This window comes from Dipodomys ordii, unplaced genomic scaffold (assembly GCF_000151885.1).
Source record: "Dipodomys ordii isolate 6190 unplaced genomic scaffold, Dord_2.0 Scaffold85, whole genome shotgun sequence".
Classification (NCBI taxonomy): Eukaryota; Metazoa; Chordata; class Mammalia; order Rodentia; family Heteromyidae; genus Dipodomys; species Dipodomys ordii.
Window position 1 is genome coordinate 6258971 of NW_012267301.1, and position 27590 is coordinate 6286560.

The following is a 27590-nucleotide window of genomic DNA, read 5'->3' on the forward strand; positions in this document are numbered from 1 at the left end:
ACACTGCAGCCCCCACTTGGCATAGTGCCTAACATGGAAGGGGACTGAATGTCCGTGGTTCAAAAGGCAGCAAGGTGGCCCAAGACAGGAGGTACCTATTCGTTTATCAAGAATGGCGTTAGCAGTATTGCAAAATAAGGGGCTTAAATGAGAAGTCTCCAGCGTCTCAGAGTTCTTGATGAGGTGCAGGTCTCTACATGGCACGGGTGGAAAGATGGTGGAGGTGGGCACACAGTGTGGCTCTTACAGGATTGTTGAGCCTCTGTGCTGGAGTCCTTTGGTCCTCTGCTTCCTCTGGCTTTAGGACAATGCCGCCTGTGTGCTTTCCATGGTGCTGAAAGTTTTCATTTGAATGGAGAGGATTTTCATTGATGTCAGAGGCCATAAGGAGCCTGTTCCCTCCTTGTTGTGGGGGTGGGGGCAAGAGTCTTAATTAGTAGAATTTGTTTTAACAGCATAAAGGAAAGTGGTTAGATTACCAAACAGGACTGAAAATAGACAAAAGAGGTTCCCTACAGAGTCCCACAGACTGGACTTCTAAGGGCTTATGGGCACAGTAATGATGGGTGTTGCTTAGGCTCTGCGGTAAAGCAAACACAGCAATGTGAAGTCCAGTGTGCACACAAGGACCAGCAGGAACTGTGTGACCAGGGCCATGGCAGAAACTCGGCAGCGTCTCTGCTCTGCAGACTTGCTTTGCTGGCTCGTTTGCACAGAGATGGTGGGTACCAGGAGGATCCAGCAGGGCCTCTGCTCCAGAGCAGACCCAACCCAAGAGCACGGTACTCTCTGCAGTCCCTGTCATGTGGAACCGCGCATGCTGTTCCCAGCATGACCGGGCCAGGCATTTTTCTCTCTTTTTTGCTTTATCTTTTTCCATGCCCTGAACTAGACTGATGGTTGTGAGTAAGGGCACTCTGACTGGACCAAAGGCAGGGGAAGAAATGAGGTGGAGCCCCCTCAGTATAGACACCTATACAAAAGGCTCTTGGTGAATAGATCTTGCAGGTGCCTGTGAGGATTCAGTGTAGGAAGTCAGATGGGGTACCAGGTTGGTTGGGATTGTGTTCCTGCCTCACCTCTCTACCATGAGCGTCTTCTAAGAAGAACAGAAGGGATAGCAGTAGTGGTGGAAGTAGGGATGTCACTACAGGTTGCAGGGAAATCCTGATATTTAAGAATGCCCAGGTAGCAAGCCCAGGAAATGTCTGAGCTCATTCCATCCCCATGCCAATGCTAGGAGGGATATGATGAGCAAGACAGGCCGTGAGGAAAGGAAACAATGACACACTTACGGCCACCTAGGAGTGCGTGACAAGGCCAGGGTTTGATCCAAACCTGTTAGCTTCACAGAATGCTGGGAATCACCCTCGGTAAGGATTTGTTCAGCATCGGCTGGCTCCGGCCTTCAAGGAGCTGATTCAAGAAGGGAGTGATGAGAATAAACGTATTCACGCGAACCAGATAAAAATTTCCAGCAGTGAGTGAACTGCAACAGAAAGCCAATGAGGTTCAGAGAATGGCAGCGGTGCAACTGTTTTCATGCAGTGGAGTTGGAGAAAACCTTGGGACTGGGAGCCGTGTTGTCAGAGAAATCCAGAGAACAGGCATCGAGTAGGAAGATCCTTACCCGAAAATGACCTGGTGTATTTCAAACTTCAAGCACAGGGCAGTGGATGGAGATGAGGAGGCTGAGGAAGTGTAGAAAGGGAGACCAAAAGAGGACCATATCATGTGAAGCTAGTGGGCCAGGGCAGTGCACGTGGGCTGTGTTGCTAAGTGAAATGAGAAGGCAGGAGTCAGCTGTGCAGAGGGAGTAAATACAGGCCTACGCTGTGTGAGGACAGGGGGGCCGGTTACAACGCTGCCAGCAAGCGCATGGCCTAGTGACACACAGTTGTCGCCATTTGGAGGTCACCAAGATGTGTGCACAGTGAGATCCCCCAGCCATGAGCTTCCGAGACCATTTCTGTATCATGAAGAGCTGCTCCTCTCTGTTTATGGTTTTTAAAGGAGCCAGCAAGGCAACTGGGTGCAGTAGCTCTTATAATTCCAGCTGCTCAGGAAGCTGAGGATCACAGTTTAAGACCACCTTGGATAAAATGTTAAGCAAGATCCCCAGTTTACCCAATGAGAGGGGCGTGGTGGCACACACTTGTCTTTCCAGCTATGCAGGAATCATTATTAAGTTAGGATTGTGGTCCAAGCCAACCCGAGTAAAAACAAGCCAAAATATAACATCAAAATTAAAATAATCAGAGCTTAAGACCATGGCTCAAGTGGCAGAAAGCATCTGCTTCGCAAACACTAGGCCATGAGTTCAAATCCAAGCCCCACCCAAAATGGGGTTCATGAGGCAGCAACAATTATGGGCAGGCATGGTGGCATTACAGGCATTACATGCCTGTAATTGGACTAACTATTCAAGAGGCAGAGGTAGAAGATTGTGGGTAGAGGCCAGCTGGGGCATAGTTAACGTGAGACTGTATCTGCAAAGTGAAAAGCAAAAAGCCTGGAGGTTCAAGAGGCCCAGCAAGCATGAGACCCTGACTTCAATCCCCAATACTGGGGAAAACCAGGAGCAGCAAGCCTAGAAGTGGAATGCAGCAGTTAGAAGGCTCCTGTATAGTCTAGAAAAATAATTGGCAGAGACTCTGACCAGGGAGGGGCAGTGACATGGTAAGCAGGAGGATTCCAGTTCATGTTGGAGGCCAGGACTCACTGAGACTGCAAAGGGATGCCAATGGAGCCCATGGTGGTCACACAGAAGGAGGTGGCTAGGAAGGGAAAGATCAAGCATGCTCCTTCAGATATGCCTGGATTGACATGCCTGTGTTCTATCCAGTGGATCCGTCTGTCTGCCAGTCAGATTCATGAAACTGGAAGTCAGGGAAGAGGTCTGGGCTGAAGGTATACATTTAGGAGTCATGAGTATGCCATGATTTTAAAAGCTGTGGATCTGGATAATGCTACTTAACAGAAGGTGTGGTTAGAGAAGAGCAATGACTGAAGCAGAGGGCACACTAACCTTTGCAGAGAATGGGCTCGGAAGGTGTAAGAGACAAATACCTCTGTAGAAGCCAGGAGAGAAGAATGAGGTAGAAAGATACTAGAAGCAAAGATGTCAAGTGAAGCCAAGACAGATAAACATGAGAGTCACCATGGGCTTTTGGACTTGACCATTCATTAGACCATTCACAATGAGTGAATGCACCGCCTAGCACAGTGCAGGTCCCAGCGCACATTTACTGGAGGGACGCAATCCCATGGTGACACAACCGTGAAGACACAGTGCATCATCACTGCACTGTGATCTGGATGAGCTTGCCTCTCCTTCCTGCCTGTCTCTCCACGTCCCATCCTGTTAGCAATTGGCTTGTCCTGGGAATTGCAGAAGATGAAGCTGGTCAGGCAGGGTGTTCATAGCCAAGGGGAATGGTGAGGGGGTCCTCTTTGGCACCACCAATCTCCAGGCACAGCTCTGTCAGCAAGTCTGCTGTAGGTATGTGCTGCCTCTCTTCGCACCCAGCCTCTTCTGGACTGGCAAGAATGTACTCCAAGGCAGCTTTCCTGCCTGGAGCATTCAGCATCAACCCTAGGATGTAGATGTGTCTGTTAGGGACCTGGTACCTTTGCATGTTGAGAAGAAAAGGTGTCTATCCTTTAGGCTTTAAAACCTGAGATGCTTCAGTGAATGGTTTGAAGCAGGCCTGAGTTACCATGAGTACAGGGGGAAAATCTAATGCCCAACCTAACCAGGCATAGCTTGTGGCACAAGCCAGTGGATGATTCTTTTACTAGTGTCAATTGGCTGTACGAGGAGGTTCATGTTGATGTATCCATATAGGCACACAATGTCTCTGGTGAATCTTTATGAATGCTTTATATCATTAAATTCTTACACACACCCATGAAGATTAGTATTAGCACCTCCAATTTTACAGACCAGACACAGAGAGGGATGGAAACTTACCCCAGATCATAGTGCAGGAGGGAATAGTCAAACCCATGTCCATCTGCTTCCAGGAGAATTCATTTCTCTCCTGGATATTTGGCAGGACAAAGAATGTGATTGTATTCTAACATCCAGCAGGATAATTTCATAGGCCTCCGTTTTATACAATCTCCCAGCCTGCCCATGTCTACTTGTAGCATTGTCTCAGCTTTTGCGCAGGACAGAAGTCCTCGCTAACCATCACCTGAGTTGCCAGGCCCTGCTTCTGTAAGCCACTGGGTCCCTCAGAAACCTACAGCCTGATTCCTGGCTCTGCAGCTGTGCGAATCAAAAAGCCTCCCGGGCCTGGCAACAGCTTCCAAAAAGGGGTTCGGTCTCAATCTGGGGTATAATTAACAGTATTTATTTCAGAGGAGCTTGGTTAGGTTAAAAAGACAAAGCCTTTTATTAAAATGCTTTTGCCTGATGACAGGATTACAAACACACACAGGCATACCCACCCACCCTGGAGAAAAGCCAAACAGAGCTTTGCTACATGGAGAATTCGCACATGCACAGAGTCTGAAGGCACTCCGCCCCATTCAGTCTTAGCAGCAGTGAACAGAGCAGGCAAAGGCCCAAGCCAGAGTAAAATACACACTCCCTCCCCCATCTTCATTTCCATTTTTGATTAATTTAACCAGTTGTCAATTAGTCATCCTGAGACTCCAGTTGAGTGGATTTTCCTAAGAACTAGAAGGCTTATTAATTTTGGAGGCAAGTGTCATTCATTAGCAGTTGACACCTTCCCAGGTCCTGCCCCCTCCTCCCAGTGGGGTCTTGGATGAGAATGCAGTGGAGGCTGAAATTGGTGTGTACACACATGGCTGCAAACCCCCAGGCATGCAGAATGGGCAAAGATGACCAGGATGTTATTCTAGGTGGTGGCCTTGAGACATCGCAGGGCCAAGTGGCCTGTTGTCATGGTCCACGACAGGTCATCGCTTACCAGCATGCTCAGGCACACCAGTTGGCATTCTGAATTCACAGCTCAAGTCTGTAATCCTAGTTACTCCAAAGATCTGAGGATTGCCATTTGAAGCTAGCCCAGGCAGAAAAGTCCACAAGGCTTGACTAAGAGCAAAAAAGCTGGCTGGAAGCATGGCTCAACTGGTAGAGTACTATTCATGAGCAAAAAAAAAAAAAGCCAAGGAGGAACATAAGGCCTTGAATTTGTCCCCAATATTAAGGTGTACATTAATACTGACACACACCAAAAAGGAATGAAGGGAAGGAGAGGGAAGAGAAAAAATAAATGAACTACCTTAGAGGCACTGTCCCTAGGAAGGCTCTGGATCTTAAGATAGCTGGTTTGTTTTTTCCCTATCAGAGGAAAAACTGGTATGTTGGCCTCTGCCGACTGTTAACAAATCACCACAAACACAGTGATTTCAAACAGGAAATGCTTGTCATTCTGCAGCTCCATAAATAAGTCCAGTGTGGATCCGATGGCTAAAAGCAGTGTGTTTTATGAGAAAATACCAACTTTGTGATCTTTTACTTAATGAATACTAAAATTATCGTATGCAATGTCTAGTGCTAAAACAGACCGATTTTAAAAGTTGCGACATTTTCTTCAAGTCATAATAATGAAAGGTAGGGTTGGGCACCTGCAGGCTGAGTGAAGACAGAGTCTTTGTGGTCATATATTCAGTGAATATATGGCTGCTGGGCACTGATCACACACCAGAGGTGGTAGCTCTGCCGGTGGCATGTGCTATTCAAGGAGCAGGAATCACATATGTAGACAAAGTGAGCCTTGCTGAGGAATACTCCTAGAACACAGGAGTAGCCACCCACTGCGTTGGCTCTGAATGATGACCTGCATGGTCAGGGGGACAGAAGGACAGACCGTGGGCCATCTGCTGTCTCATGAGGAGGAGAAGCAGTAGAGGCAGGCTGGTGATCCAGATGAGGAGCTACATTCAGCGCATTCCTGACACAAAGCTGGTTATTCACACTTTGAAGTCTGTCTATCTGGCAGTCCTGTAGGCAATAGCAAGGCACTTAAATATTGTAACCAAAAAAAAAAAGGACATCTAGGAAGGTTTTGTGAAAAAAAATGAGTAGGTGCTTATACTTCCTAATTATATTATGCTGTGATGTAACAATGAAGTCTCAGCAAGCTGCAGATGTAGCTTAGTGGTAGACAAGGTGCTAGGGTTTGATGCCCATCATGGCCAAAAAAATAATCAAATGAGGCATCAGAATGCCGATACTAGGAAGAAGAGCAAGAAAGCTCTTGAATGCTACAAGCAAAAAGATAACCAAGACAGAGTGGAAGAGGTTTTGGCACTTGTAGGACTTGTTTAAAAACTGGATGTAGGGGTTAGAGGCGTGTCTCAGTTGGTAGACTGCTAACCAAGGAGCAAAAGATTCAGAAACAAGTTCAAGTCCTGCTCTTGGGGTGGGGAGGGGACAAAAACCACCGGGATATGCCTAAGCGCCAGTGGCTTATGCCTGTCATACCAGCATCTCAGCTGCGATTCTAAGTCAGTCCATGGAGGAACGTATGTGAGACTTATATCTTCAATTAACCATCAAAACTCCAGAAGTGGAGGTGTGGCTCACTAGAGTGTCAGCCTTGAGATAAAAAGCCAAGGGAGAGCTGTAGGCCCTGAGTTCAAGCCACAGTACTGGCACCAAAACACACATCTGGATGCTGGGGGGCGGGGTGCAAATGAAGTGGTCAAGAAAGAGTCCATGCCAAGATGGAGAGGTCATTGATCAAGTTGGAAAAGATGAGAAGGGACAGTTGGAACAAGGGACAAATTGGAAAAGATGAGAAGGGACGGTTGGAAAGAATAATTCACAAAATCTGTGTTTGAAAAGCAAAATATTAAATGATTCCATTTATCTTTCTGCTGATTTGCCTCTTATCTTCACATTTATTGCATGAGTTAATCTTTTTGTTGTTGAGACAAGGTTTGCTGTGCAGCCCAGGCTGGCCTCAAACTCACAATCCTATGTAGGTGTGTACCACCATGCCAGGCCATATTTCTTCTATATAGCAGCTAGAGGAAATCAAGGCCTGGGAAAGATTGTCTAAAGCACTAGCAGTTCTTGGGTTGATTTCTTTCTGCAGTGAATACAACCATCCTTAGTCCTTGCATGCGTTGAAAGATAGAGAAGCATCTCTTACATGTGTAATTGACCCATGGTTAAGTATATTGGCTAATTCAAGGCCCCTGTGTGGCTCACATAATTCTATTTTGACAGCTCAGTAGGTGCCATCAATAACGGCATTGTGAGATCTGCTGTCCACTCCAGCAGCTTTCAGCCTTCCCATAAGTTCCTTTATCTGCTGAATTACTCAGCACTTGCCAGCCTCCCCTCGAGACCAGAACAGACCAGAGGCAGCGGAGGGCCGGGGGTGCTCTCCCCACAAAGCTCACAGTAACCCTGGCTTTTCTCTCAAATCTTCAACTTGAACGTAAGGATTTACATAGGATTTCTCTCACATCCAGGCATCCTTAATCTCCCAAGGTCAGTAGTACATCATGAAAGGTCACTGTCACTTGGAAATCCCTACAAGACCATGAAATTGTCATTGAAGAGTTACATAGGACAAACAAAAATGGGATCACCAAGCTTAGGAGAGTGACGTGGCAATCAAACAAAGAGCCGGTAAACAAAAGGTACCAAGCTGTTGTGCCAAGCACCATGGGAATAAAAAGATTCCCGCAATTACTGCCTCTGGGTACTCACACCGGTGGCGGGCACAGAGGATGTGAGATTGAAATGTTGCTAATATAAGGTTCGTTCTAATTGCATGTGGAATTTAGATCCTTGTGTCAAAAAGGCTGAGTAGCCAGCTTTTGCAGAAGTGACAAGGGGAAGAGTGAAAGGAACAGTGATGACAAATGGCGTCATCTGAAGCACAGCCCACATGTTCCTGAAAGTTCTGATGCGCAGCCATTCTTCAATCTCTGCTTGTTGTCTTGGCATCATCAAAGGGCCCAAAACGTCCAAGCTGGTATTCACCAAATGCATGGTTGCTTGCCTCTGAGCAATAGTAGCTTCCGAGACAGTGCCTGGCAGATAGACTTATCATACTTATTGAACCTGTGAATGGATGGTGTGAGACCTAACCTCAGATAAAAATGTGATGTGTGTCTCAGAAGGTAATGGTTGCTGTGGTTCTTGAAGCAAGTATGTGAATGGAGGCATTGGGCAAAAGCTTTTCCCGCATCCCAGGAAAAGCAAACAACTTCATACTTAGAATCATCCCAATTTTAAACTTTTCTCCTAGAAGTTTCCCTGCAGCTTTCATGGCCTAGATAGACTCGAGTACAAAATAGTTCATTTTTTAATAACTATTTGTAAAGGCTACATTGAGAATAATTTACCATATTTTATGGAGCTCTGCACTGGTTTTTACATCTTGACCAGAACTTCTCTATAAATCTGGAAAAAAGGAAATAAGGTTAGTTTCCAACTCAAGGGGGTAGGAGGAACAGGGAAGAATCAGCAAAGTAGCCTGAATAACAGAAGGTTTTTACCACTTACAGATAAATCCTACAAGAACAACTGTGGGATTTGGGCGTAGTGGATGGCTTTTAGATATCTGTCAAAAAGGCCAGCAGATCTTGTGGTTTGGAAATTTGGTCTTAATGAGTAGAGAAGACATACTCTGTAGTAGCATGGTTCTGGGATCAAACTAACCCAGGCAGGCCAAAGGTCTACCTTTATAAAATGGAACAGAGCTGGGCATAGTGGCTCACTTCCATAATCTTAGCTTCTTGGGAGGATCAAAGTTTACAAGACTTCATCTTAAGCAATAAAAAGTTGGGTAGAAGAGGATGGTGGTCTGGAGTAGCCCAGGTAAAAAGCAAGACTCTATTGTCCCTGTTCAATTTTTTTAAAAACCAAAAGAGCCGGGCTGGGAAGGTAGCTCAGTGGTAGAGTGCTTGCCTTGCATGCAGGAGGCCCTGGGTTCGATTCCTCAGCACCACATAAGCAGAAAAGCCGGAAGTGGCGCTGTGGCTCAAGTGGTAGAGTGCTAGCCTTGAGCTGAAGAGCTGAGGGACAGTGCCCAGGCCCAGAGTTCAGGCCCCACAACCAACAAAAAAAAGCTGTGGGGGCGGGGGGACAAGGACTATAGAGCTCAAGCAGTAGAGCATCTGCCTATCGAGTGAAAGGCTGTGTGTTCAAATCCCATTACTGCTCTTATAAAAATGAGATAAGAGATAGTTATGGGACCTCCATTAATGGATTGTTTCCGTGAGAAGGTACCTGCTCCACAATACACACTCCATATTTATTAGTATTTTAATCAAGATCTATGAACACACTAAAGACAGGAAAACTGGGGTTCAGTACATGACAAAGTCAACTATCTAATCAGAGGTGCAAGATACCCTCTAGCCCTCTTCAGAGTTCATGGTTGAATGTTACAGATACCTTGCAAGGCCTGAGGGAGGGACAGCCCATGCCCAAGCATGTAAGAGTAAGTGCAGGCATTTTGCTGGTAGAGTCTGACTCAGGAAATCAACATCCATGGACGTCATGTTCCACAGAAGCTACTGTGTTAGGTGCCTAGGGTACTGGAGGGCCGAAGCCAGGGTGCCATTAAGGACATCAGCCAAACCAAAAAGTGAGTATAAGCTCCCTAGCCTGACTCACCTTCCAAATGGCCAAATCACTGAACCAAAGTGCTTGAAGCCTTCCTACTTTAGAGAAGAATGGCTTTCCTTGGAGGGGAAAGAGAGCTCAGCAGGTGTCCAAAAACTGAATAACTACATTGCCCTTGTGCACAGTGTTCATGCCACAGAGACGGCTCTGTGGTTGGTAACCACAGAGATGCTGAAGGCTTGGACAAGGCCATGTTCATTTTTCTGGGACTATGCCCTGACAGATTTCCAGCTCCTAGCATCTGTTTTATCACCAGGTGATATTCAACTTGCAAATCCACAGAAGTGCAATGAGGTTATATGAGAGACAGAAGAGTGCTGTAGAGCCAAAGCTTCATTCATACCCTAGCTCTGCTTTTTCTCAAGTCTGTGATCAAGGGTGGATGATTTTGAGACACCATGCTTACTCTACATAAAAGAGTAGCACAGGGACCAGATACCTGGAATTCCAGCTGGAAGAAGAGATCGAAAGGAACCTCGGCTCAATGCTAACTATGATCAAAAAGACCCCCATTTTAACAAACCAGTTAGGAATGGTAGTTATGCGTCTATGACCCAAGGGACAGAGGAGGCTATAAGTAGGAAAATATCCCACCAAGGTTGGCCTGAAGCAAATGCACAAGACTTTACCTCAGAAAATAACTAAAGCCAAAAAAGATCTGGAAGGATGGTTCAGGAGATAGCACACTTGCCTAGCAAACTTGAAGCCCTGAGTCAAACCCTGCATCTTGCTAAAATAACCACATAGTGTAGACATAGAAAACCAGCCCTCTCTTCTCCCACACAATAGCACGTACCTGTGTGCATTCCAGAACTCTTTGAGACTTTAAGTCTGGCTGTCACTGGATTCCTATAGGAAGCCAGCCCTGGGAACGCCAAGGCTAGGAAGACCAGAGTCGCAATCAGTCATGCCAGGGGCAGCCTCCAGGTAGTGCAGTGTTGGAGTGACAGAAAATGCTCACCTTATTCTACCAGGAGGCTGCTATGGGCAGAAACTGTTCCTCTCGGCCCCTCTGTGGGTCTGCCTCTCATTGCACCGATTATGTGCACGGCCTGGAAAAATGGAGACGGCTCCGGGAGTGCAGCCCTTCGCCTCTGCGGTGCCATGACAACCAGCTTGCCAGCAATCACCCCTAATAACAGCCCCTCACCCCCGGGCTGCCTCCACCTGGGCAGCGGCTCCCCGGGGAGCTCGGGTTCACTCAGAGCAGCTGCCCTGAGCTTCCTGTGGGGCACACATGATGAGTGGGGGAGGAGAAAAACGCAGGGGAGACCACGTATCTCCAAGCTGAGGTGGGCAGCAGGGACGTGGGGACACTACTGTCATGTGCTTAGAGCCCACGGGTCATGGCTGGGGGGAGACAGCAATCTCAGCAATACCTGTGCCTTTCGTGGGGCTGGGAAGAGAGACGGCTACAACAAAGAGACCAAGTGTGAGCGCTGATCAAGCCAGGCCTGCCTCTTACCAGATTTCTTCATTAGACTCCTGTCGAGACCCCAACTGGCTACTCATCATCTTGTCTAGACAGGAGCCGCCTCCTTTCGCTGCTGCCTGTGGGAGAGAATGTGTGTGCACAGAGACCTCCTTCAATCAATACCCTTCCACAATGACAGTTCTCAAAGACACCCCAGCCCCACTTGGCTAATCAATGATTATCCCCCACTAAAGGAGGAAAAACAGGCCCACAATTAATGAACTCATCAGCAAATGCTCAAGCTGCTAGATTGACAGGTCAAACGCAGGTTCTTGCTTCCCTTCCTTTACATCATGGATTCCAGCTGAGCTGCTTTTACCAGAAAGTTGAGGCCTGATGAGGTGTGTACTCTCAGGGAACCACATAATCCCTAGTGACCCTCCATCTCCTCAGTGGTACAATGGATGTTACTCCCGCTCTTTACAGTGCCTGGCAGGTGACAGCAGCTGCTGTGTCCCTGCTTTTCTTTCTGCAAGGTTCATTCCTGAACTGTAATTTCTTAGCTGGAAAAAAAAATCATAGATTTTTAACAAAATAAGAGCAAGTTAGGCAAGTGGCTGAGTTTAAGAGGGGAAGACACCATAGCAAAGACTGAGATGGTTCCGGAAGGCTTCCTGGAAGAGGCGGTGAGTCCTGCAGGTTGAATAGGAATCAAACAGGAGAGCAGGGAGTCCTGACATATTCCCAAGGCTCCATAAATATCCAGCATCATTAATACAGAATATCGGCCAGTGGTCTCACACTAGGGCCCACATGGCTTACAGATGACTTATGGTTTGATCGTACACACACACACACACACATATACACACACAATTAGGATCCTGTCCAGCACCAGTGGCTCATGCCTATGATCCTAGTTACTCAGGAGGCTGAGATCTGAGGATTATAGTTCAAAGCCAGCCTGGGAAGGAAAGCCCATGAACTCTTCAACTATCCAAAAAAATGCCAGAAGTGGAGCTGTGGCTCAGATATTGAAGCTCAGGGTCAGCACCTAGTACCTGAGTTCAAGTCCCAGAAGTAGCATAAAAGAAAAAAAAATCAGGATTCCCCAGAATAATGTAGGGGTTACAAATGAGACACTCTGGCTACACTGGAGCCATGTGTCTGCCTGCTCTCATCTGAAAACCGCAGCCCTTATATGTGCTGTGGATAGTCTCGTTGACCATGGTCCAGCCCTTCCCTGTGTTCCGCTCAGGGATGCATCACCTGTGTGTCGCACCTGGCTCTGGAGACAGGAATTCTTTAACCTGGAATGATGGGTTAGGCAGGCCTCAGCCAGGGTGTATGAATAGAAGAGGGCGGAATATTGGCCTGCTGACCCCAGTGCCTGATAGAATGGGCCCTGTATGCCAGGCCTAGGGGGAAGGTCATTGCTTTGATAGGATTCATCTAGCTCATGTCAGATGACAGAGTTTCATGGTCTCCTCAAAGAGGTTAGGGGATCTGCAGTGTGTGCTCAGTCCCACTGGACTTTCTTAGGTGGTAGCCATAATAGCTGCAATGCAAGGACAAAGAAGGCCACTGAGCTGGGTGGCCCAGTACCTCCCTGGGCCACCCATGGAGAGATGGCTATTGAAAGGCAGTGGACTCTTTAGGTATCCAAGAGGAAGGAAGCTGACATTGGGGCCTAGGGAAATTAAAGCAGCTGTTTATAGAGTGGCAGAGGCTGATATAAACTCACTCCTCCGCTCTGACCATACTGTGGCTTAAGGGATGGAATTTTCCATAACAGATTGCCACACATCTAGTAATTTAGTAGCTTGAAAACACAGTTTTGGAATTCAGAAGTCTGACTTGGATCTCACTGAGCCAAAGGCATGGTGTCAGTAGGGCTATGTTCCTTTTTCTTGCTTTTTCCAGTTTCTAGAGGGAGCCTACATCCCTTGGCTGATGGCCTCCTTCCCTATCCCCAGAGCTAGCTGTCACTCTCACATTGAAACACTCTCATTGGGCCTCCTGCTTCCCCTTTTATAGAGAAGGACCATCCTTGCTACATTGGACCCCTTTAGATCATGCAACATCATTTCCTCACTCTAAACTTAGCTATTAACAGCCTTCATGTTCTCCGGGTAAAGTGGCATTCTCTTCCACTAAGTGTTGAGAAGCCCCCAGCCATGGTGAATAGGATCCATTCTTTGATGGAGGAACCCATCCTACCAGTGGTACAATACTTGTTGGTTGATCATTTGAGACACAAGTACTTGTTGAATACTGACCATGTGCCAGGCAATGTGCTTTTATCTCATTTCATTCTTACAACTGTGCAAAGCCAGTTATGAACTGTGAAGCCAATCTGAAGGAATGTTGCAGCCTGAGACATCTTAGGAAAGCAGTCTGGAGTTTACTAAATCGGTGATGTGATCTTCCAGCCCGTCCAGCTACCCATCCCAGGTCCTCCAAGGTACACTCACCCCTCCCGATTTTCCTGTCTAACACAGGATGTACTCCTCCAAATACCATTTTTTTGCACAGTTCCAATGAAGGCTAGTGAGTTGACATTTTTAGGTGGTTGGTAAAAATCATGTGGTGGCATATAAAAATCATAGAAAACTAAAATTTTAATATCCAGAAGTGAGCCCATCCATTTGCTTTGTAAGTTGCCTTCATGATATGTGTCTCCCAATTCCTGATCTGTCCAGCAATTATTTTTTTCTCTTTCTTAGCTTTAAGTAGTTGTAATGAAGGGGTTTCAACATGTCCTTTGATAAATACAACACATCTTGATCAGTGTCACCTTTTCCCCATCTCTCCCAGCCTGTCACCTTGTCCAGTGATTTTTGATCATTGAAGGCTCCCATGAATTATCATTTCTGGTCTATTTCTGTCTAAAAACAAAATGAGTAATTACTAAAAGACATATTTACGGAGGGCTGCTTGAGAATTTGGAAAGGGGTGACACTGATCAACGTATATTCATAAACTGCTTTGTTAAATGGCCAACTCCTTTGTACAACTACTTACAGATAATTTTAAAAAAGACATTTGTGGAGGACATGTAACCAGAAGTCTTTTGAAAATGTTTATATGAAACTTACAAACTGATAAAAAAATTTTCTTCATGAACTTCTTAATTCTCCATTGGGCCACAGCTGTGCACATAGCATCAAGTTCACTGTTTGCAGAATTGAGAGCATGCAAAGCAAATTCCAAGGGTTGAGCAACTAGGTTTCCCCAAAAGTCTCTGAGCCTTAATATGGTCTGAATTCCCAACCTTCAGCCCCTGTCTGGACACTATGTCACTAGGCCCATGGTAGTAGAGTAGCCACTAATTAAATCTTAAATTCCTTCTCTCACTATCCTCAGCTGGACAAAGGCCAGCACTATCAGTCCAAGGGCTTTCTTAGCCTCGATGGGATTTCTGGCTGTTTCTCTCATTGAGCAAAATTATTGGATGGGTCTTCTATATAGTAAAAATTACTGGCTCTATCTCAATCGGAGAGGCTTTTCTCTCCAGGGGCAAAACTGTTGCCTGCATATCTCTGAAGGAAAATTGCCATCTGCCTCACTCTGTAGGAAAATTGCCAGTTGTGTCCCCATTATGGGGAGATTGTCAACCATGTCTCCAAACTGAAAAGCATGCCAGCTGTGCTTCTCTATAGAAGAGATGTCAGCAAAAGGGAGCAATTTAAAACCCTGCACACGATTCTGAGTCCATTCCTCATTCACTGCAAACAGACTGACTGCCACATCCCCCCAGCTCGTTTCTACTGCTTACCTTCTCATCTACCGGAGTCATCAAGGTCAGGATAGTAGAGACCCTGAAATGAGAGACATATTTTAAATGATGTCCAGAGCTGACCTGGACCTTGAAATCACCAGAACACCACATAGCTCTTAGGACGTGTCCAAGTAGAAGGCTTTTAGGTTTCACATGAAGCTTACCTTAAACGGCTACCTCCCCTGTTGTCCTGGGTGCAGGTGCTTTGCTAATTGTCAAGCATGAAAATGGTTATCTGTCCTCACATTCACCTAGGAAATAGGTTACCTTCCAGGTAGATTGGAAAGACAGACTGCTTGTTCCCCTTCATAACTTGTAAGCAAAAGAGCTGGCATTTCCATCGGGTCTGTATGCTGGCCACCATGGCCTATGGAGCAGAGGCCATGCAGGTCAGCTATACTGCCCTCCTCTTCCCATGTGTGACCCTCAACACAAGCATGGGATTCTCAGCAGTATTGTGAAAAGTCCAGAGAAAGTTGCTATGCCCAGGACAGCTCCTGTCGCTGATCCAGCCTCACCGCTTCCATCTCCATCCCAGAAGCCACAACTGGCTCACTGCACACTTCCTATTGCTTTTGCCCCAGCTGAAGTGAATGGAGCTTTAGGGGCCTCCAAAGTCAGCAATTTTCTGAAGTTGTCTTATTTGTGAATTCAAAGCTTTCTCCCTATACGAAGTCTATATTCATTTCTCTGATCCCCTGAGTCTTCTCTGGGGCTCACCCGAGACACTCTTGCTCCATGCAGATGCCTTCTGTTTGTACATATTATTAAGCAAAATGCCACATGGGGCACAGAAGACTGTCTGTAGGATTTTACAGGGAGTGTTAGTTGCTTTTGACTCTAGCTTTGTTATCCAAAATATATTCCAAGGAACCCTGTACTAGAGACAAACCTGGACGCAAGTGATTTGTCGAATGAATGAATGACAAGAAAGATTTGAAATAGCATTAAAGCAGTGGTTATCTACAAGGCACCTATGTCTGCCAGGAGACTTTTAGCAATATCTGAAGATGCTTTTGCTTGTTAAAACTGGGCAAATGAGGTGAGATGGGACAGATTTGGAGTCGAGGCCAGGTTACATTGCTCAGAATTCTAACAATAGGCTGACTGAATTATCAACCTGGTGGGAGTTCACCAAGAAGGACAGCATTGAGAAGAAGATCCATCAAGAGCCTGTAGGATTTCACAGCCTTTATCCCGTAAGAGCTGGGAGAAATCTACTCAGCATCTCTAACGATTTCCTACTAAAGCTGTAAGTAAGCAGAGACAGTAGGGAGGATGACTGAGTTCAATCCCCAGCTCTGTTCCGACTAGCCATGATTTCTCCTAAGGTGACAGATTAGACCAATTCAAATAGCTGTGGATGCTGAATGAGTTCATACCATATACCACACAAGAGCTCAACAGATGGTTTTAGGTAGGTTTCCTTATTATGTATAGTAGAGGGTAAGTAGTAAGAGCCAGGTAATTTGTTCCCAGCCTAAATTCCAGCCCAGTATCCTGGACTCCAAGACTGACCTTTCTGCCTGTATCCTGTCACAGGATGCTAGTGAGGAAGACCAGGAAGAGCTAGGAACAGCCTGGAAGTGGGACATGAGAGAGAGTACTTCAAGTTGGTTGCAGACAGTGTTGGAAGCAATAGAGAGGGGTGGGAAGAAGCAAGTTCCCTAGCTAGCTAGGCTGCATGAACCTTGCCTGTCAGTCTCCTTCCCTATGAATGAGAACAGCATTAGTGCCTTCCTCAAATGTCTGACCATTAAATGAGATTATGGATGCAAAGTTTGAAGAACCAAGGACTGGTACCAGATGTCATTATTCTACTGCTGTGACTCACAGCAGCAGCACCCTGGCCCTGCAGTGAATCTGACACATCTCCAAAGACTGGTTGTGACCTCTCAGAATTCTCATCAAGATCACTTCCTTATGGGAAGCAAAACATGTCTTCTATATCTTCCTTTCCTTCCAAATGTCTTTTTTTTCTGAAAGCTAGTTGGAAAACTTACAGGTCCTCTAAGTGCTAAGCCAAGGGTCTCTGGGAGAAATGGCTGATACATCTCAAGTTCTCTCACTCAGCAGCCAGATAGCGTTATACAACATACTTAGCACATTTGAGCATCTCAAACATCGGAGCAGGCATGAGAGGTAAATTTCCTGGCACACACATGAAAGCCCTATTTGTATTCCATGGGTTTTCAGCACCTTTATTCCTTTCTAGTAGCACCGTAACACCCTGTTTATACACAGCTATAGCTAAATCTGGGTGATTGCTTAAAATTTCATTTCTTAGAGGTGGGTCTGTCCAGTTTGCTTCAGCAATACTTGAGTTTGAACTCAGAGAGCTTTGCATTCATTAGGCCGACACTCTACCACTGAGCTACATATCCAGCCCCTTTTTGCCCTGGTTATTTGCCCAGACTACCATCCTCCTGAAAGACTCCCTGCTGTAGCTGGGGTGATGGGTGAGTCTATGCCCAGCTTCCTCCATTGAGATGGAGTCTTAATCAGCATTTTGCCTGAGCTGGCCTGAAATCACTACCCTTGTAATCTCAGCCTTGTGCATAGTTGGGATGGTAGTCACATACCACAATACTTAGCTATTGACTGCTTAGATATCATGAACTTCATGCCGTGGCTGGTCTCAAACCACACCACCTGGCTGGTCTTGTTTATTTTCATGGCCTTGTATTTGGTACAAGGCCTAGCATATGTCCAGCCCACATAATAAATTATGTATGGGCCATGTACTATGTAATGTACGGTACATACTTATGTACACACATTCACATATAAGTTTACATTTTTAATGTACATTCATAAGACATACTTGACAAATGATTGTCCAGGAAGGTCTTATATGTCCTACAAGACAAGACTGCATCTTGACTAAGAAAATGGAAGCCAAGTGGTAGCAACACATACCTTTAATCCTAGTTACTTAGTAAGATTAGGCCTGGAGGACCATAATTCAAAGCCAGCAGGCAAAATAGAGTCCAGAGACTCATTTCAAATGAACTGGTAAGAAGGCAGGCCAGATCTGCTACTCAGAGTACCAGCTATGAGCAAAATGTAAGGCCATTTATTCAAGCTCTGGAATCAAGAAGAAAAAAAAAAAGACTGAAATCTATGTCCCTGGCACAGTGATGTATACCCAACATCCCAGTGCTCAGGAGGCTAAGATAGAAAAATTAAGAGTTCCAGGCCAACTTGGGCTATCTAGTAAGACCCTTGTCTCAAAAAGAAAACAAGGAACTATTGTTCCCACTTCATATACTATTGAAAGGATTAAATGAGATGAAACACATCAATCACTGGGCCTGGAATATTATGTTTCTTATTAATTATTGACACAGTGAAGTGTTGCTGCTGAATGAAAACAATTCCTAAAGTTGGCATGCACATTTGAATAAGCATAGATACATAATGACCTGCAAAATACTGTGCTTTTACATTACCAGAACACTGCGCTGTGTCCTGAGTCAGGAAGTCCTTGCCCTCTGCAAATAATGGTGGAGAGTATTTCACCCTAAGAAATAATAGTGTGTTCAATTTTCTCATGTATGTTAGTAGTGTTGTGAATGGAACCCAAGGACTCACTCATGATATAAACAACTGCTCTACACTTCCAACCCTTAAATTTTTGAACTAGAGACAAAATTAAAACATTGTAAGGACCTTTTAAATAATCTTTTGTTATTGAGTAGCATTCCGCTCTATACTTCCCAGTCTCTAGTTCTCAGCTTTTAGTTTGGTTTTTTTGTTGTTGTTTATTTTTGTTTTGTCCATTGAGGGGCTTGAACTCAGGACCTGGGTGCTGTCCCTGAGCTCTTGCTCAAAGCCAGCACTCTACCACTTTGAGACAGCACCACTTCCAGTTTTCTGGTAGTTAATTGAAAATATGAGTTTCATGGAGTTTCCTGCCTGGGCTGGCTTTGAATCACTCCTCAGATCTCAACCTCCTGCATAGTTAGGATTACAGGGGTGAGCCACCAGTGCTCAGCTCCTCGGTAGTCTTGATGAATGAAATATAATTAGCCAACACACACCAGTGCATGCTAATGATAAGAGTGACCAGCATTTATTGAGGACCTACTGAAATCTATGTCTAGCTTGAATGCCAAGCAATGTTAATGTCTATTTTGTAGCTGGGAACACTGAAGCCAGAGCAGTAAACATGCATTGCTAAGCAGGACTGGAATGCCCAGTGCTAAGCCTCACCTTACTGCCTGCAGCTGTTTGGATGGGTGCATGAGGTAGCTTTGAAACCCTCAGTACTCTCACTTCCCTCCCTACTAAGATGCTTTACTTTGGAGTTTCTAAGTCCCCAGTGCTAATGAGACTGCTGTGCAGTAACACTAATGTGAAAATGTCTGCTCATTTAGTTCTCCACTGTGAGGATGCCAATTAGAAGGCAAGGCATTCACTGATGCTGGACTGAAGCCTGAAGAGATTAGGACACAGGCTTAGACCCTGTGTCAGGGCCTTACATTTCTGTCTCAATGGGGTTCTAATTCCCAAGTTCAATTATCATCGATCAAGATTTGTTGTTCTTTCAATGGTTCTATGAGAATGAACGTCTGGGTGTGGGGTGGGGAGGGGGCCTTGGCTCCAGGTTTAACTCAGCAAGTCTTTTTTTTATTATTCAGTTTTTTATTGTGAAAATACTCTACAAAGGGGTTACAGTTACATGAACAAGGTAATGAGTACATTTCTTATCCAGCACTGTTGCCTCCTCCTTTGTTTTTCCCCTACCATCCCTTCCCTCCCACCTCCTCAGCTAACCCCACCCCACCCCACCTAAATTGTAAAGTTCATTTTTCAACATAGCATCTTGTACATCTCATTGTTGCAATGGGCCAATCTGTATCCCTATTTAAACAATTTGTTTTTACCCTTCTGCACCCCAAATTATACCAACATCAAATACAGTGAAAACAGGGGTTATACCGTGGGGTCGAGAGGACATACAAAGCAACAAAAAAATCACATGGTACCTTATAAATACATTAGAAACAATAGCAAGGAAGAAAAAACCACTTGTGTCCCTATCTTGGGGTTCATTTCCCTTAACATCATCTTAGCAAGTCTTAAGAGAAAACTTACACACTGAAGCTCACTACAGGGATTTACTTCCTGCTTATGCACACTCGTTCAGCAGACAGAAGAGGCCAGTAAACTCAGCACGCTGAAGTCCCATGAAGTCATGATATTAACCCTAATTAGGTTGAGCCATACACACTTGCCATCTTATAGATGAAATGTAATTGAGTTTCAGCAAATGTGTGTTCATGCAACCCATCCATTGCTAAGCACCCAGAGGCCAAGGAATTCATTAGTTTATCTGGCTTTGGTTCCAAATGAACAACAAATGTTTGGGGCTTTTTTTGGTGTGTATACTCACATGACTTTTTGACTCCAGGCTATTGCTCTACCACTTGAACCACATCAACACTTCTGGATTTTTGTTGGTTAGTTGAGAATAAGAATCTCACAAGTTTTCTGCTCAGGCTGTCTCCAAGCCTCAGATCTCAGCTCCTTGAGTAGCTAGGATTATAGACATGAACCACCAGCACCCAACTAACAAATGTTTTTTGAGCATGTATGTGCAACCATTCTGAGTACAAAGATAAGTACCACCAAAGTCCTGTCTTCAAAAGTCTCACATCCTAATTAAGTAGATAAAACAAATTCGACAAAAATCGTCTAACAAATTGTTAGATGAGACATGATCATTTCATTATTGTAAGAGTACCTGAGAAAATAATACATTAATGACCAAATGACACAAATGTTTCTCATGCTTTTCAGTTTTAGAGCTACCTAGGAATATGCTTATCTAATACTTGGCATCAAGAGGTCAGTGTAGCAGCATTGCACAGCCACGAGATGACAGGCACCCCCTGCCCAAGATGGGGTAAAATAAAAGAAGATGACTCAACCCACCACAGCTTGTAAGATACCTTCCTAATGTAGGTCACAGGAAAGCCATTTCTTCCAGAAAACAAAGACCATTGTGGATTAAATACTTATTAGTAGACAAGTTATATAAACCAAAGGGAATGTGATCAATGGAGAGGGATTAAGCAATGTATGGGAGAGCATCTTGAAGCAATCTGAACAACCAGGCTAATCACAGTAGAAGAGCTAGGTATCATTTTTGATAGCTTTCCATGCGATGCTGAGAAGACCATGACTTTCATCTTGTAAGTGAAAATTAACTGCAGCTACTGAGAAAAACCCTGGAAATGAGAGCAAATAGACAATACTCACTGTTTATATATATAAAGATTCCTAAGGCATAGAGTATGCCCAAGCTCACTCAATAAGTAAAAGGTCATCTAGCTTTAGACTGAAGGTCAGATGACCTTAACACTTTTTTACTACTATTAAACATTTCCATGTAAAAATTCATACCTGAATATTCATATCATTATTCATAATATCTAAAAAAGTGAACACAATTTGAATGCTTATCAGCCAATGAACAAATAAATAAAATGTGGTAAGTCCATACAATGCAATGCTATCCAGTCATAAAAAGAACATCCTACAACATGGATGAACCTTTTGAAAATACTGTGCTAAGTAAGAAAAAGCCAGGCACAAATGACCTCCATATTCGGAGTCCTTTTATGTGAAATTCCCAGAGTGAGAACTAGAAAGCAGGTGAGTGTTGGTCCAGAGCTTCTAGAGTGGAAAACGGGAGTAACTGCTAAAGGAACTCTTTAGGGGTGGGTGGGGGTGGTTGAAAACCTTCTAAATTTAGAGTATGGTGTTGATTGCATAAGGATGTGGTGATCCTAAAACCCATTGAACAGTGTACTTAAAATACCTGTATTTTAGGGTGCTGTGAGTAGTATCTCCTAAAACTTAGAAAAGTTTAAACATCTAAAACAGCTCTACGCTTGTATGTGAGTAGTGACATCTTGAGTCCAGGAGAAATACAAATCAGAGTTAGTAGGTGCATTGACCTAGACCTTGAAGATAGTCAGTGCCAGATTACAGGCCAGGTCCCAGGCCAGGCCTTCCTTCATGACAGAACACAGAAGCCAGCCATGTTTCTCTGTTGCCAGGGAACTGACATGGTTTATATTTTGCAGACACCAGCTCTACCTAGACACTAAATTAACTATTAGCTCTCTAGCTGGCCCAAACATTATGATAGTCTATGGACAAAGTGGTACTAAATTCATCTTGTCTTGCTTTTGTTCTGCAGTTTTTGAAGAGCCAGAAGATCCAAGCAACAGATCGTTTTTCTCTGAAATTATCTCTTCAATTTCGGATGTGAAGTTTAGCCACAGTGGGAGGTATATCATGACCAGGGACTATCTGACCGTGAAAGTCTGGGATCTCAACATGGAAAATCGTCCCATTGAGACTTACCAGGTACTAAAAAAAACAACAGCTACTCATGGGTATACAGAGCACTCCCTTTGTGGAGTCATCCTCCACCTGCAAAAGCTCACTGGTTTACAATGCAGAATAAAAGATGGTGAGGTACTTACAAAAAAAAAAATATGAGCTGTAAATGCCACAGAATTTAAGACAAGGTTGCATGTGAAGAGAGTAGCATTCAATTTAACCTATAGAGACTGAAAATCTAAGGTGGGCTACACACTATTCAGAGTGAATGAAGTGAATATGGTTCTGACCATGTGATAGAGAAGCTGGTTGATAAAATAAGGAGTTCAGAGTGCAGTTATACAAGGGATAATTTTAGAACAGGGAGGCTTGTCACATGAGAATGGTGGAGACTGATGATCATAACCTAGTCAGAAAAGCATGTGCTTAGAATAATATGGTCAGAGGCCTGAGTTGAGAAATGTGGCATGCACAAAAAGGTCACCTTAAATATGGAATAACCAGGGCAGGAAGTTGAGCCTCAAAAAAGCAGAAAAGGGCCTACATGCAGACTCTGGCAAGGTAGGTTATTCTACCTTTGGTTTGAGTGCACATGGAGAATCAAAAGAAAACCTTGACACAAGAAATGACACTGTGATGTTTTTGTGTTGTTTCACTTCACAATTTACAGACCTTACGGGCACAGGGTGATGGTGATTTGAACTGGAATGATAAAAAGTAGACCAAAGTAAAGGGAGGGTAGAGAGCCATGGAGAGTTGTTTATTGACTCACAGGGGAGAACGGGGGGAAGAATCAAGGATCCTGAAAAGGTTTTGGCTCAAGCACTGGGTAGAGAAATGTGGTACAAACACTGGCAAAGGGAACAAAAGAGAGGCATTTGGAATCGTTTGATTTAAAGAGGAAGACTAGACTTTGCGGCAGACAGAATTTAACAAGCCAAACCAAACAAGAATGCTATGAAAGCAGCTGATCCTATTTTAAGAGATTGGGTTACATTTTTTTAAGTAGGAATCATAATATTCCCCTTTCAGTGACATTGAGCATGAAGCATCATATTCATAAATTGACATGTTGAGTTGGAACTCCTTTGTGCAACTACTCGAAGATGATAAGATTAAAAATACGAATATTTCTCATTTCAACTCACATAATCCATGGGTTAGAGTACATTCGATCCAGTTTTAAAACCGTTAACACTAATTCCAGAACATTTTCATTTTAAAAGAACATGGTGACTCTGCTGGAGGAGAACTACATGGGGACATGTGAGGAGATGGAAGAATGTTAGAGTTATTGCGGGATTCTGGAAATGGGTGATGATATGGCTTAGGTGGGGGTATTAGCCATGGAGGTGGGCAGGTTATGGATTAATTTCCAAAGTAAATATCATTAGGATCTAAAGACACATATTTGATCAAAGAAAGCAAGGGCCGAGGATTATTTCAAGGAAAGGGGGTATTGACATTTTATTTAGATGAATTATGGAGAGCTTGATTTGGGATGTCAAACCAGTTAAACATGCAAATGAAGCTGGCAAGTAGCATCTCAGTGCTAGTCTAGATTATCTAGCTAGCTAGAGATATCCATTTCATACTCCAAAGTACAAAGTGGATCTCTAAGGTTATAGGGCTACAAGAGGACCCCGTAGGCAATGATTATAGAGAAGTAATTTATTTCTGTGCCCTGGGGACCCCGTGTTTTCAGGTTGAAAGTAGGAATCTTTGGCAGAAAAGACTGAGGAAAGTGGCCTGGGAGGCAAATGAGAAGAATGTCCCCAGGCGGAAAAGGGCAGCAACTGCCCATGTGATTGCCACATGTAGTGTAAGTAATCCTAACAGAGGAGTAAGCTGAGTGGGTTGGATGAATGGCTGATTGGATTCAAGACTGCCAACAGAGGATGTGAGCATGAGGACAAGCAAGTCTTTCATCAAATTTCATTCTGAATGAACTCAGAACTATGGTGGGATACAGTCTGAAGAAAAAGGTATAGCATGCTTTTAGCCTGACAGAATTAAGCCAGAGTCCTCGAGGAAAGCAAGAAGGGATAGAATCTGTTGAAAAACTTGGAAGATGAATAATTTTAAAAATAGTAGAGATGAATAAAGAGGAATAAGGGGGGATGGAGTCATAATATTCAATGCACACCCTATGAAAATAAGAAAATTGAGAGGAGAGGCGGGAGAGAATGATGAATGAGATGACATTGATCAAGAGGCATTATATTCATAAACTGATTTATTGAATGGTAACTCCTTTGTACAACTACTTAGGGATGTTTACAATGTTTTAAAAGTAGTATATAAAAAGTAGTGTATAGATTTATTTATTTATAGTATATGGATTTATAATTCAAAGACTAGACTTTGACGTAGACAAGATTTAAAGAAGCCAATCCAGCTAAGAATGCAATGAAAGCAAAGGGATCTTATTTTAAGGTATTGAATTCAATTGTTTAAAATAAAGAATTAGAGCAAGGGAATCCATGGTGTGCATGTTTCTTACTGCTTCCATTTTCATAGTAAACTAAGAAGCAAGGTCATGATCAGCTGGATGGGTGGGAGAAAAGCATGGGAAACATTCAAGGGTCATTCTTGGATCCTCTTGAGATTATTGTTGACTTAAAGATTAAACTGTATAGTTGTGTGTTGTTTCCCCTAGCCACAGTCACCTGCTTGGTATAGGTAAAGCAAGTGCAGAAAGTTAGACTTGGCCAATGATAAAGATTCTGCCAAAAGGATTGCAATGGAAAAGAGAGACAAGGGAAAATTGTCCAGCATACATGCTGAAAGACTTAGTGATACACTTCCAAACCTAAGGAAGTTAGAAGTTATGAAGGGAAATGATGAATGTGGGGAAGTAGTCAGGTCAATAGAGTTAATGAATTGCTAGAATTGAGACACTAGAGTGATGGACAATGATCAAGTTGCATTGTATTCATAAACTGCCTTGTTAAATGGCAACTCCTTTGTACAACTAGTTAAAATAAGATGAAGTGGAAAGTGTGACTCACGGAGGAGACATGGTAATGGTAATAATAATGGTAATAATAAGGAAGCAGAGGACAAAACTCTCTGAATACGATCAGAGCAAGCAACTAAGATACTGAAGTATTTAGATCACTAAGAATGATAAGCAGAAGAGGGATGGAGGTACCAAAACTGCCTTTTGAGAACTAACCAGGTACCAAGACTCACACCTATAATCCCAGCTATTCAGGAGGCTGAGATCTGAGGATCATGGTTCAAAGCCAGCCCAGGCCAAAAAAAAATGTTGTGGGATTCTTAACTCCAATTAACCCCCCAAAAAGCCAGAATGTTGAATGTTGAAAGGGGTGACATTCATAAACTGCTTTGTTAATGGCAAGTCCTTCGCACAACTACTTAAATAAGAATAGATTTAAAAATACTTTTCACACCTCAGGAAAGGCATCATATCACATATTTATGAAAATTACTTAAAGGTATATGGTGTAATATAGTGTACTTGCTGTGTGTTGAGTCTCCACTAAACAGAAAGTCTTATGTTGAAGCTATAACTCTGAATAGCTTCAGGTGTAATTGTATTCAGCAACAGAACATTCCAAAAAGTAATCGAATGTAACATGAAAAAAAAGGAAATGAGAACTAGAGATTCTGCGAACTGTAGATGGCTATAACAAGGGTGTATAGCAGGAAATTTAGTTTAAGACATGAGACAGAATGACTATGAGGAACAGAAAGGAGTCCACCTACCCTATCTTGGTCCATGGACTGAGAGCCAAGTCCAGCCCTCCCTCGAGTATCTCCAAGCCAATCAAATGTTAGTCAAGAAGAAGGATCAGGGAGAAAACCCAGAGGTTGAGGACCTGAGACTTAAGACTACTTTGTAAGTTCCAGCAGGCACTGGAAAATAGCTTAAGGGCCAGAATGTAAAGCCACCTATGTGGTTGATAAATTTGTGTTACTGCCATGGTTCAAAGAGCATCCTATATGCTAGCCTAATTATCCCTGATTCCTGCTTAGATTTCAGAGCTCAACTCAGCTTTCACTCAGTCATTTGTTGTGGGCCCACAGTCAACACTAGCATCTTCTTTCAGTTGCATGAGAGAACTACAGCAGCAAAACTCTCCATACAACTCTCCATACACAGGGTAGAGGGAACTAGAACCTGAGTGGGGGGGGGGGGGATACTTACAGCAGGTCACCTGCTAGAGAGCCTGCATCAGAAAAACATGGATTTAGGACACATGGTTGCATGAGCAATTTACGTTTTTATTTTAGGGAAAGGCTTTTGGAACAAAGCTCATTTTAGAACACTCGCTATCACATGGAATAATCAACTTTGCAGTTCCTCACTCTGAAGTCCTGTTCTGCTGATGGTCCACTTAGAAATCATCTTTGCAGAATACTAATAGATATCATAGTCCTTGTATTGGAATGAACTTGCACATTTTCATTTTTTACCAACACTGGTGTATTTCAACAGAATATAGTTTAAACCCTATATCAAAGATGGTACTATAGACAGATGATGACCATTGGTTCAGTGAGCATCTTGAACAGAGTTGAAAGGGATCATGAAATTCAGAGAGAAAGAGCCCACCTAAGCAGGAGGGTATACAGCAGGAAATTTAATAGGGCCTGGGCCGCACTTGCATTTATATCCATGCATTAGCAGGTCCCAGGCTTGCTTTTGTGGATAAGAAGCTGTGGAGTCAAGTGGAACTAGCCATTTTCCAGTCTTCATATAGAATAGGGGTTGGAAAACTGCATGTCTGGAAGGTCAAATCTGCACACATACTTACAACGAAGACACAGCTCCATCTAACCTCAATCTATGACTGCCAAGTTTCATTTCTCCTGTACAGAGACAAGTAGTTTGTAAAAGACTGTATGATCCACAAATCCTCAAATATTGACAGCAGGTTGACGATCTCTAATCCAAAATGCCAAAACCTTAAACTCTTTGAGCAACATGAGGCCAGCCAAGAGGAAAATTCGGCCCTACTTCTACATAAACAAATGTCTTTCATTATATAAAATCAGTTCAAAGAGTATATAAAATCACCTTTACGCTGTATATAAGGGGCATGAAACCAAGTGCATTTTGTGTTTATAACTGGGAGGGGGGAGAGGTCATTCCCAAGTTATCTTATTCTTTATACACAGACAAAATGTCAAAGATTAACTCTGACAGACTGGGAAAGTTTCCTAAAGAAGGAGGCAGATAGATCCACGTCTTACAAAGAATACCACTCCCCTGTTTAGAGACCTTTCTTGCTCTGCCTAGGAGGAGGGATCCATGAGGTGATGACTGTTTGTAGAAGGGATTTTGCTGCAAGGGCTAGACCCAGGATGCCTCCTCTCTGCACAGCCCCCCAAAATGTGTCTAACAATGCCAAATGCTCAACTTATAGACAGTTCTCTTG

General features: G+C 43.8%; 1 protein-coding gene across 6 annotated transcripts in view; it reads left to right on the top strand.

The window, feature by feature from the left end:
• Ppp2r2b (protein phosphatase 2, regulatory subunit B, beta) overlaps positions 1-27590 on the top strand; it is a 473748-nt gene that overhangs the window by 440590 nt on the left and 5568 nt on the right. For all 6 annotated transcript variants that reach the window (XM_013025506.1, XM_013025502.1, XM_013025507.1 and 3 more), the window contains one exon: positions 22037-22206. In XM_013025506.1, coding sequence (XP_012880960.1) covers positions 22037-22206 — 170 coding nt within the window. The remainder of the gene's footprint in view (positions 1-22036; positions 22207-27590) is intronic.